At 47.3% G+C, this 12,326-nt stretch overlaps 1 protein-coding gene and 1 long non-coding RNA gene across 3 annotated transcripts in view; both read left to right on the top strand.

The window, feature by feature from the left end:
- LOC307121078 overlaps positions 1-12,326 on the top strand; it is a 65,346-nt gene that overhangs the window by 27,955 nt on the left and 25,065 nt on the right. The window lies entirely within an intron of this gene.
- LOC307120570 (GTPase IMAP family member 8-like) overlaps positions 1-12,326 on the top strand; it is a 32,923-nt gene that overhangs the window by 10,727 nt on the left and 9,870 nt on the right. The window contains exon 4 of one of the 2 annotated variants that reach the window (XM_079807671.1): positions 8,070-8,744. The exons of the other annotated variant lie outside the window; for it this stretch is intronic. Within the exon in view, the coding sequence (XP_079663797.1) occupies positions 8,070-8,744 (675 nt within the window). The remainder of the gene's footprint in view (positions 1-8,069; positions 8,745-12,326) is intronic. 2 annotated transcript variants of the gene reach the window in all.

Raw genomic sequence — 12,326 nt, 5'->3', positions numbered from 1 at the left:
ACTGAACAGAATCTTTGGTCCTACTGGTCAAATAAAAGTTATGATGTCACAAACTTAATTAGGTCGACCCAAAATTGATTCAGAGGCTTTAATTCGGCCAAACTTTAATCAACCGAAACGAAAATTGGTACGCTTCATTGGACCCATGATCTGATGGGAACAGCACCACCTACAAGTCATGAGATCTGACTGTTATGCTAGTTAGCTTAGCATCCTAACCTGGTTAAATATTTTGAAACATGTGCTCAGCAGACTGTTGAATGTGCATGAGCAATTAGCTCAATGTGTTAGGCCACATATCCCGAGTAGGGATGAAACGGTATGGAAATTTTTACATCACGATTATAGTGACCCAAATTATCACGGTTATCAATATTATCACGGTTTTGTTCAAACGAGATGAAAGTGTTCAAAAAGAACAGATGCACACACGTAAAACATTTCAACAAGTTTTATATTTGAAATTCAACAAACAACAAATAACTAAAGCAACTCTAAGCACTTTTTTAAGATAGATTCTGTGGGATTTATTTCCTTAATGGCCGTCGTCAATAGCAACGCATAACGCATAAACAATAATAATTTGTCGTAAATATAATCTCTAATATTATCTCTGTAAATATATTCTCAAGAAATATTCTCATCAGTGTTCAGCTATGATGCATTTAAATCAAGCATATTTTGTGTTAGAGCCCAAACAGTATCCTAGAGAAATAATGCATATCCATTTCCATATGATTTGACAGTTTATTTGATTAAATATCAAAATGTGTGCATCATACCTGACACCTAGATGAACACTTTACAGTCAGTTTTATGACTCATTCTCTTCAAATGCTAGTGAAGTTTGAAACGTGTAGGCTATAACGTTACCAATGTTGTATGTAACTTTAGAGACGGTCCCTAAATTCGCCAGCGTTATGCCAGTCATATCAGATGCGCTGTGCTTCTGCTGTGTTTTTTTAAACCATTTTCGCTGCTGAAATAGAACAAAAACAGTCAACCTCTGTATGATGAGTGAATCTCTTGCGTACATCGCACATTTATCTCTGCTTTGAGTGTAATGTTAGATTTCAGCGAGTGACAGCGGCGCGCGCTCTGAACATAACTCCGCTAATCTGAACGCCTCTGATTATGAGACATTGCATTCATAAACTCAATAGAAACACGTGTTTATAATGCGCAACGCGATTATAACAGATGGCTTTTGAGAAGACTATTATAAGTTCAACAGCCAGAGTAACTAGTGTGCAGCCGAAATAACGTTACACCTGCAAATGGTGGTTGTTAATGTCAAGCCATGATTATTATCCCTTAAATGTCACCCTAGTCTTGATTGAATTTGTTCGTTCGCTTCACATTATAATTTGCCAGACGTAGTTTTGGTATTGAAGTCAAAGTCCACTTGCCTTGCGTTCGTAGTTTTGAAGTGTTTTCCCCATTACAGTGACTTTCTTCTGGCATGTTCTGCAGACAAGGTGACCATCTTCGATTAAGTTTCCCTCAGGACTTTTGTAAAAGCCCAAATATGACCACACCTCAGATTTGGTCCTTTTAGAAGGCAGAACAATCCCCCGAGTGCTGTCACTGCCTTCTGACATTTCTTCTCATGCAGAAAACAGCGCTGCGTCTGCGCCAGACTGACGCTGACTGGACAAGACTTACCGCGAGTTTTCACAACCGTGATAATCACACGCGGTTTTAATGATAATACAAATTTTAACGATATTACTAACCGTCACTACATTTTATCGTGGTTTATCGTGACACCGGTAATCGTTTCATCCCTAATCCCGAGTACATCACGTCATGGGTTTGAAACTCAGTGTGACATTTATGTAAAACTTCAAGAGGTACTGTGGCAGGATGGGATGCAGAAGTTGCATCTGTTCCTGGCATTGTTCCTAAGAATGATCTCATTCTGACACTATTCAAAACAGAACATACCACCACCAGTTCAAAAATTCAACATTGAAACTGTTATAACTTTTGAACCCTTTGAGGTAGAAAAATAAAACTTAGTACACCTGATTCCTCTCATCATGCTGATCACATTCATCATCTTACATAAAAACTCCACCCATTACAGTAGCAGCCATTTTGAATACTCCTCCTCAAAATTTATCCAATTCTTGCAAAGCTTGACACACAGAATCTTTGGACTGAGCTGCACAGAAATGACTGAACAGATTTTTTTTATTCAGCTTTATTCAAAAGTTATGATGTCGCGAACTTAACAAGGTTGACCCAAAATTGGCTCTGAGGCTGTTTCTCGGCCAAAGTTTGATCAATCAAAACAAAAATGGATACGCTTCATCAGAGTCATGATCTGAGGGTCCATGCCAAAGTTGGGAACAGCGCCACCTACAGGTCATGAGATATGGAAAATGGCTATTTCTGCTCATAACTTCTGAACGCTTTGTCGGAAAATCATAATCTTTCCTCGTGTCATGCCGAATCCGTGGATACCGGATATGCCAGGATCGGATGAACCCCGTGTCCGCCTTTTTGAATTTTGGCATAAATTGCTATATATTTTAAAATATTTGACATAGCTGCACAAAAATTGGCATGCACGATAGACAGCATGTTCTGAACGTACCTGAGAAGTTTCCGAACAGCGCCACCAGTGTTCCAGAGATATAAGATTTTTTGCAAAAACGTTTATAACTTTTGAAAACATTATCCAAATTGTGTGTTATTTGTGTCATTTTGTTCCCTGGCTTATGCCGATTCCGACGATGTGTCATTTGTCATTTTCCAAACATGTGACTGTCCGCCATATTGAATCAAGTGAAAAACTTGCTACTCTTCCTTCAAATTTTGCCCAGTTTTGTCCAAAATTGGCTCAGAGTATCTTTGAACTGAGCCGCACAGAATTGACTGAACGGATTCTTGATATTTTCTACCCTTTTAGAGAAATTAATCTGTGAATTTGACCCTGCAGAGACTTCCCTCTCCCTAGCCACTTCCTCCAGCTCTTCTGGGGGAACCCCGAGGCGTTCTCAGGCCAGGCGGGAGACATAGTCCCTCCAGCGTGTCCTAGGTCTTCCCCGGGGCCTCCTCCCGGTGGGACGTGCCTGGAGCACCTCCCTGGGAAGGCGTCCAGGAGGCATCCGAAATAGATGCCCGAGCCACCTCAGCTGACCCCTCTCGATGTGGAGGAGCAGCGGCTCTACTCTGAGCTCCTCCTGAGTGACCGAGCTTCTCACCCTATCTCTAAGGGAGCGCCCAGCCACCCTACGGAGAAAGCTCATTTCAGCCGCCTGTATCCGGGATCTTGTCCTTTTGGTCATGACCCACAGCTCATGACCATAGGTGAGAGTAGGAACGTAGATTGACCGGTAGAACGTAGATTTTGCCTTACACCTCAGCTCCTTCTTTACCACGACAGACCGGTACATCGACTGCATTACTGCAGAAGCTGCACCGATCTGTCTGTCAATCTCCTGTTCCATCCTTCCCTCACTAGTGAACAAGACCCCAAGATACCTGAACTCCTCCACTTGAGGCAGGAACTCTCCACCAACCTGAAGTGGGCAATCCACCCTTTTCCGACTGAGAACCATGGCCTCGGACTTGGAGGTGCGGATTCTCATCCCAGCCGCTTAACACTCGGCTGCAAACCGTCCCAGTGCACGCTGAAGGTCCTGGTCTGAGGAGGCCAACATGAAAACATCATCCGAAAAAAGCAGCGACGAAATCGTGTGGTCCCCAAACCGGACACTCTCCGGCCCTTGGCTGCGCCTAGAAATTCTGTCCATAAAAATTATGAACAGAACCGGTGACAAAGGGCAGCCCTGCCGGAGTCCAACATGCACCGGGAACAGGTCTGACTTACTGCCGGCAATGCAAACCAAGCTCTTGCTCCGGTCGTACAGGGACCGAACAGCCCTAAGCAGGGGGCCGCCGACCCCATACTCCCAGAGCACCCTCCACAGGATGCCACGAGGAACACAGTCGAATGCCTTCTCCAAATCCACAAAACACATGTGGACTGGTTGGGCAAACTCCCATGAACCCCCCAGCACCCTGGAAAGGGTATAGAGCTGGTCCAGTGTTCCACGACCGGGACAAAAACCACACTGTTCGTCCTGAATCCGAGGTTCCACTATCGGCCGAATTCTCCTCTCCAGTACCCTGGCATAGACTTTCCCGGGGAGGCTGAGAAGTGTGATCCCCCTATAGTTGGAACACACTCTCCGGTCCCCCTTCTTGAAAAGAGGGACCACCACCCCGGTCTGCCAGTCCAGAGGTACTGTCCCCAACCGCCATGCGATGTTGCAGAGGCGTGTCAGCCAAGACAGCCCCACAACATCTAGAGACTTGAGGTACTCAGGGCGGATCTCATCCACCCTCTGTGCCTTGCCACCGAGGAGCTTTTTAACCACCTCGATGACTTCAGCCCAGGTGATGGACGAGTCCACCTCTGAGTCCCCAGCCACTGCTTCCTCAACGGAAGACATGTCGGTGGGATTGAGGAGATCCTCAAAGTATTCCTTCAACCGCCCGACGATATCCCCAGTTGAGGTCAACAGGTGCCCATCTCCACTGTAAACAGTGTTGGTAGGGCACTGCTTCCCCCTCCTGAGGCGTCGAACGGTTTGCCAGAATCTCTTCAAAGCCAACCGATAGTCTTTCTCCATGGCCTCCCAATCACGCCCCTCCAGGTGTCACTGTCACTGCCCACGTGGGCGTTGAAGTCCCCCAGTAGAACGACGGAGTCTCCAGTCTGAGCACTTTCCAGCACCCCTCCCAGAGACTCCAAGAGGGCCGGGTACTCCGCACTGCCATTTGGGCCGTAGGCACAAACGACAGTGAGAGACCTATCCCCGACTCGAAGGCGCAGGGCAGCGAACCTCTCATTCACTGGGGTGAACTCCAACACATGGTGGCTGAGCTGGGGGGCTATAAGCAAACCCACTCCAGCCCTCCGCCTCTCACCATGGGAAACTCCAGAGTGGTAGAGAGTCCAGCCTCTCTCAAGAAGTATGGTTCCAGAGCCCAAGCTGTGCATGGAGGTGAGCCCGACTATCTCTAGTCGGTACCTCTCGACCTCCCGCACAAGCTCAGGCTCCTTCCCCGCCAATGAGGTGACATTCCACGTCCCTAAAGCCAGAGTCCGTGTCCAGAGATCGGGTCGTCTGGGGCCTTGCCCTCGACTGTCGCCCGATTCACTATGCACCGGCCCCTTATGATCCCTCCTGCACGTGGTGAGCCCACAGGAGGGCGGCCCCACGTCACTCCTTCGGACTGAGCCCGGCTGGACCCCATGGGGGGAGGCCCGGCCACCAGGCGCTCGCATACGAGCCCCAACCCGGGCCTGGCTCCTGGGTGGGGCCCCGGCTGCGCCATGCCGGGCGACGTCACGGTCCTTGATGTGATTGTCAACATAAGGGTTTGTGAACTGTTCTTAGTCTGGCCCGTCACCAAGGACCTGTTTGCCTTGGGAGACCCTACCAGGGGCATATAGCCCCAGACAACATAGCTCCCAGGATCATTCGGGTACTCAAACCTCTCCACCACGATAAGGTGACAGTTAAAGGAGAGGGCAGTAGAATTCGAATGGACTGTGAATAAATCTCTCTACGAACGTTACGTGCATGCGCGCTGACTGACATAAGAGCAAGAATCAGTCACACAGTCTCACGCACAGAGAATAATTGTAAGTTACATTTTTAACAAACAGAATAATACTGCATCACAAATTCAATATAGCCTACATTTTAGGTATGTCTTTTAACTATTACTAGTATTTTGAAAGACTAAAACATGTGCTTTATCATGAACCATTATTGGCTTTTACATTAAGTCAACTGTCACTTTACTTTGTGCGAGGCCCTGGTGAGGTGCAAGGCCTTGTGCGGTCGCACACTTGGCACAGCCCTTGCGACGGTACTGTGTGGAGGTAGGCAACTGTGCTACTCCACAGCGCTCCGTAGCGCGCTCATAACAGAAGCGACGTGGTTGCAACGCTGCAACGCGCGTGCAGTGTGTTTTTCCAGGCGCGCCTAGCTCGCGGCGAGATGAAAACTCAACTTTTCAGAATGCTGCAAGCCCAACGCAGGTCATGTAAGAAAAACCAACCGATCAGCTTCGGCTTTCCCGTATAACAAGCTTGGCCGAAAAGCTTATCATAACTGAACACTAGGGCAGATTTGTATTTCTCATCTCGTAAGGGGGGGGGGGGGGGGTGTTAAGGGACCTGGATAATGGATAGGGGGCGCTGGCCCAAAAAAGGTTGAGAACCACTGGTGTATTGCGTGCCTCATAAGAGTCCCATGAAACATGACAAGATCCATCGTGCCATTTGTTCTCATATATGGATTTATTACCGTGTCAGATCGGCTAGATGCAAAGAATATGTGGAAAACAATTCAAGACGCAGGAACGTCCTTTTATTAGACATCACGTCCACACAGGTTAGTGACATTAACTCACACAGCTCGCTGTTTTACTGTGGTGTAGCCGAGTGGCTCTTTTGGATCGCCAGCCTGTTAAAACATGAAGAAAATCTAACCTTTAAACCTAGCACTACGTTTTACTTTTATAAATCTTTTCGCAGCTTTTCTCTCTCTTAATGTAGACACGAGAGAGATAGAAAGATGTTAATCCATTTATTGCTTAAAGCGCACATTTTAACGTATCGCAATCAGCATGCGGAAAGTTTTCTATTGACTAGAAACTAGAAACGTTCGGTTTGATTATTTTCTGATAATGTCTGTCGTCAGTAACAACGCTGTTTAACAAACGTGAATGACGCCATCTTGTGTCCACTTAGCGACTGTATTGAAAATGACTACTTGTCTTGTTGCCAGGACAATAGTTTTTTTATTTTGTATTATAATGGATTATAATTTATAACGTAAGGCTGGATGTATCCCTTACATCTTAGGACTTTTATTACAAACAAAACAGATAATAGAAAGGTTTTTGAATATGATATCTTTTTTTTGTAAGAAATAAAATCACTTGAGACTCGACTCGGACTCGTGAATAAAGACTCCAGACTTGACTTGGACTGTAATCGCAGCCTTTGCGGTTAGGAAATCGTGTTTTATCATATCGCGATATTATCACAAATGCAATAAATCGTTCAGCCCTAGAGGAAAGCTCTGCAGAGTGCCGAAGCGCCCAGGGAAAACACACACAGCTGTTGCAGATCACTGCACAGATCAGCAGGCAGGCAATGTGAGATCGCTGAAACGCGCCGTCACACCAACACCCTGGAGAACCGCTCATCTCGAAGACTGAAGAGAGGACTTCAGAATTCAGGCTTAGAGGAGTGAAGAGATGCTCTTGGCTCCAAAGCAGAAACATAATGCGATATTGCCCACGTACTTCCTTATATACCCACACGGTGGGGCGGAGTTACGTATGCAAATTCCGCATGCCCATGGCATTGGCACTGCCATTGGGTGTTTTTGAATTCTCGAAGATGATTGGCTTCTAAGTGAAACCCCCATTCGTTAGTCACTAACGTTACGTCGTAGTGACTGAACGAAAGGGAACAGTTCATCCAGCTCTTGGTCAAATCTTCTGAAATCTCTAGGGCTGTAATCTCCCAGTCGATTAGTCGATTATTAGTCGATACATTTTTTAGATACGATACGTACCATTTTTTTTTTTTTAAATGGGAAAAAAGTCGAATGCAAATTTTTGTAATGTGCGATGCGCTGTGGCCACTATTTGTATTAGTTTTGAGCCTATGCCTTATTTTTCAGTTATGCACTTAATTTAGTTTCTGCTCTTGATCTGGCTTGTTTAATAAATATTCCTTTTTTATTAAAGCCTTTCGTGTTTAAGAGTAAAAGCTTTAAGTTAATAGTCTAGCCGTGAAGCTGAGCTCCTGTTCGAGCTGCACAGAGCGGCTGATAGTGTCTGTCAGTTATTATAATACATATGACAAAAACAATTTTCTAAATTATGTTGCATATTCCTCAAAAGTTCTTTTGATGATATCACTAGTTGACAACATAGTACTATATTTTGGTACTATGTACTACAACACAATAGCTCAATGATAATTAACTTACAACGTTAGTGTGTGTGTGTGTGCTCTTTTTCAGTGAGTGATCTGAGGATTGTTCTGCTGGGGAAGAATGCATCAGAAAACAGCGGAGTGGGATACAATATAATGGGAACGTCACCGTTTCACAGTGAAGCTTCATCTCATTTAGAGCAGACCAGTGATATAATCAGTGGAGTGGTGGAGAAGAGACACATCACAGTCATCAGCTATCCTCAGCTGCTCCAGCCACATCTGTCTCTCCATCAGATCACAGAGACAGTGAGAGAGTGTGTGTGTGTGTCTGCTCCAGGACCTCATGTGATCTTACTCGTACTGCAGTCTAAGGACTTCAGTGATGAGGACATGAGAAAAGTGAAAACTGTGCTGAACCTCTTCAGTGAGAAGGCCATTAAACACACTATACTGCTGACTACTGATGAAGAGGTATTCATATCCAGATATATGTGTTCTTCGACGATAAATAAAGTTTTTCTTAATTTAATAAGTCAGTGTGGAGGAAGACGTCTTCGGTTTGATTCAAGAAACCCAGGATGGCACTCTGAGATGTTCAGAATGATAGAGGAGATACTCAAGGAAGAGAATGAAGAATTCCTCATCTGTGACAGGTATGAGGATGAAGATCTGAGCAGATCTGGAGGTTCAGTCCGAGGAGACGACAGAGACAAGGATGGAAAACTCAATGAGAGCACAAAAACTGGAAGTGATGGAGGAGGTTTGTCAAAGTCTTTTTTTCTGGATAATAGGCCTACCTCAAGAATATGCTCATGACAGAGATGGGCACTCGAGTTAGTGACTCGGACTCAAGTCGCACTCGAGTTGCATTTTATGAGACTTCAGACTTGACTCGACTCAACAAAAAAGACTCTTGAAATTTTAAAAACAACTCAAGTCTTTAATCCTTATCTATCGTAAAATTTACAAAAATATATTTATTTGAATGTTATAATATCTGCTTCACATGCACGTGATGTGGTAGATTGGACCCTTGTCATAGAATTTCATTACGGCTGTCCGTGTATTGTAGTGTTTCTCAACGGGGGCGTTCAGAGCACAACGGGGGGCAAGATTTCTGAAAGGGGGGCGTTCAGGTGTTCCTGGGGGGCGTTCAAGAGTTTACAACAAAAATCCAGGCAAGACAAGATTAAACATGTAGGCTAATTACTTGCAAAATAATTGCCTACAACATTATAAAATCTGCCAGTTTAATGCGACATGTAAGCTATGAATAGTTTTTTTTGCAATGACTCAAGCCTCAATCCGGTGTAGAGCTTAGATCGGGCTCAAAAAATTAAGCCCAACCCTACCTGAGCCGAGGCCTAGCCCGGCCTGACACATTAACTGTAATTATGAGCCCGAGCCAGGTTAAAACCCAACCATTTTTTAATACTTGGGCGTTCTGACGAGAACGAGCATAATGAACAATTGAAAATGACAATTTCACTCTGTAATCACATTTAGGTAATAAACACATCTGAGCGCAAAACGCTGCTTGGATAGTTTCAAGATAGTTAAAAATAATTAATACTACAATAATAATTTAATGGTTCATGTATGTTTATTCTTGTTAGAAGCTTTTGTTTTTATTTTACTGATTATGAACACAAATTAATCATGACAAACTAAATTAGTTTTAATTGTAGGCTATTAATTAGGTGAAACCATTGGCCATTGGCCTACCATTGATGAAAACGTCTCGGTTACGTATGTAACCCTCGTTCCCTGAAGGAGGGAACGGAGACGTACGTCGGAACTGACCGACGAATTGGGATCTATTTTCAGAGACCAATCTACTTCGAGTGTATAGAAATGAGCAAATAAAAATTGGCATGCGGTTCACGCACCGCCCCGCAGCGCGGGTATAAAACACGGAAGTGAACAACGCATACCGCTTTTACAACTGAGGAGCCGAGATGTGACTAGGGCCTGCAGCTGAAGCACAGCACCTGGCGACGGGACGTACGTCTCCGTTCCCTCCTTCAGGGAACGAGGGTTACATACGTAACCGAGACGTTCCCTTTCAGTCGGTCACGTTCGACGTACGTCGGAACTGTCCGACAAATTGGGATCCCTACAAAAACGCCAGGGTGCTGGCCCTTCCAGCGCCCTGCTTAAGCTCACTGGGTGCTCCTAGTTGAAGCAGCAGTCAGGGCTTAAAGCAGGGAGGTCAGACACTGCTGTTTCTGCAAGACCCACTCAGCGTGACTATTGGATAACGCTGGGAAAGCGTGCCTGTCTCGGGAGATGGTACGCTGCGGAGCCACGACCTCTGGAGGAGGAGGGAGAAATACTCATACGGACTAACCTATCTGGGTAGTAACAACATATGGCAGTCTCTGGGGTGGATCGAACCTGGTTCGAGGGGGGAAAGAACACCGCCAGAGACGACAGAACGGGCTCTGTCAAGGGAAAGACACGGGGCTAGCCGAGTAGGGTAGCAGGTACCGTGGAATACACATATGGGGTCACCGTGAGGGAACCGCTACATATGGACCCAGCCTAACACACACGTTCCACAAGCATACGGGTGCAGGCCTGGCGTCAGACGGCCGCCACGTCTGACACTGAAGGGGTGACGGAGGAGTTCGACAGGGTTCACCATTTCTGGGGAACACAACTGGAGAAAAATAACGCACGTATCCGGCCATAGGCGGGAGTGGCGTAGCAAGCCGACACAGGAACGGGCACTTCGCGTCTACCGGCCGTTGGAGGCGAGTACACGGGAAGAAACCGGCTCCACACGGAGGCTATAGAATCTAGCGAACGTGTTAGGTGTCGCCCAGCCCGCAGCTCTACAGATGTCTGTCAGCGAGGCGCCTTGAGCCAGCGCCCAGGAGGAGGCAACACTCCTTGTGGAGTGCGCTCGCAACCCGAATGGGCAAGGCACGTCTTGCGATTGGTACGCTAAGACGATAGCATCCACTATCCAGTGGGCTGACCTCTGCTTGGAGACAGCCTTTCCCTTCTGCTGGCCTCCGTAACAGACGAAGAGCTGCTCTGAGGTCCTAAAGCCTTGTGTCCGGTCAACGTAAGCGCGAAGAGCGCGGACGGGACATAACAAAGCCAGGGCTGGGTCTGCCTCCTCCGAGGGCAGCGCTTTCAGGTTCACCACCTGGTCCCGAAAGGGAGTGGTAGGAACCTTGGGCACGTATCCAGGATGACGTGAGAGTTACCGGGCCCGAATTCTAGGCACGATTCGTTGACCGAAAGCGCATGCAGGTCCCCCACCCTCTTGATTGAGGCCAATGCAGTCAGGAGGACCGTCTTCATAGACAGGATTTTTAACTCAACGGACTGCAAAGGCTCAAAAGGAGGGCCCTGAAGTGCTCTGAGCACCAGGGCTAAGTCCCAAGAGGGTAGCGAGATAGAACGAGGAGGATTTAGTCTCCTCGCACCTCTGAGGAACCTGCGTTTAAGTCGTGCTTCCCTAAGGATTTACCTTCAACTACATCGTGATACGCCGCTATTGCTGCGACGTACACTTTCAGGGTGGAGGGAGACAGCCGTCGCTCCAACCCATCTTGTAGGAAAGAAAGCACAACATTAATTGAACTTCCGGGGGTCTTCGCGGCGTGAAGAACACCATTCAACGAACAGGTTCCACTTCAGAGCATAGAGGCGCCTCGTAGAGGGGGCTCTAGCCGAAGTGATGGTGTCTACCACTGCCTGTGGTAGGCCACCTAGAACCTCCACGTCCTGTCCAGGGACCAGACATGGAGTTTCCAGAGGTCTGGACGCGGGTGCCATAGAGTGCCCCCTCCCTGAGAAAGAAGGTCCTTCCTCAGGGGAATAGGCCAGGGTGGGGCTGTCGCGAGGGGAGTAAGTTCGGCAAACCAGGTCTGGTTGGGCCAGTAGGGCGCAACTAGCAAGACCTGCTCCTCGTCCTCCCTGACCTTGCACAGTGTCTGTGCTAGAAGGCTCACTGGGGGAAACGCATATTTGCGTAGGTCCCGGGGCCAGCTGTGCGCCAGTGCATCTGTGCCGAGGGTACCCCCGTTCAGGGAATAGTACCACTGGCAATGGGACGAGTCCGGAGTGGCAAACAGGTCTACCTGTGCGGCTCCGAAAAGGTCCCATATCAGCTGGACGCTCCGGGGGTGGAGTCGCCTCTCTCCCGGAAGTGGACACTGACGAGAGAGCTCGTCGGCTGTCTGGTTCAGCGCACCAGGGATGTGAATGGCATGAAGCGACCTCAGATGCTTCTGACTCCACAGGAGGAGGTGGCGGGCGAGTTGGAGCATGCGACGGGAGCGCAGACTACCCTGACGGTTGATGTACGCAACGGCCGCAGTGCTGT

Source organism: Gobio gobio, assembly GCF_949357685.1.
Source record: "Gobio gobio genome assembly, chromosome: 24".
NCBI lineage: Eukaryota > Metazoa > Chordata > Actinopteri > Cypriniformes > Gobionidae > Gobio > Gobio gobio.
The sequence above is the reverse complement of the archived record's forward strand: the minus strand, read 5'-3'. Positions and strand labels throughout refer to the sequence as shown.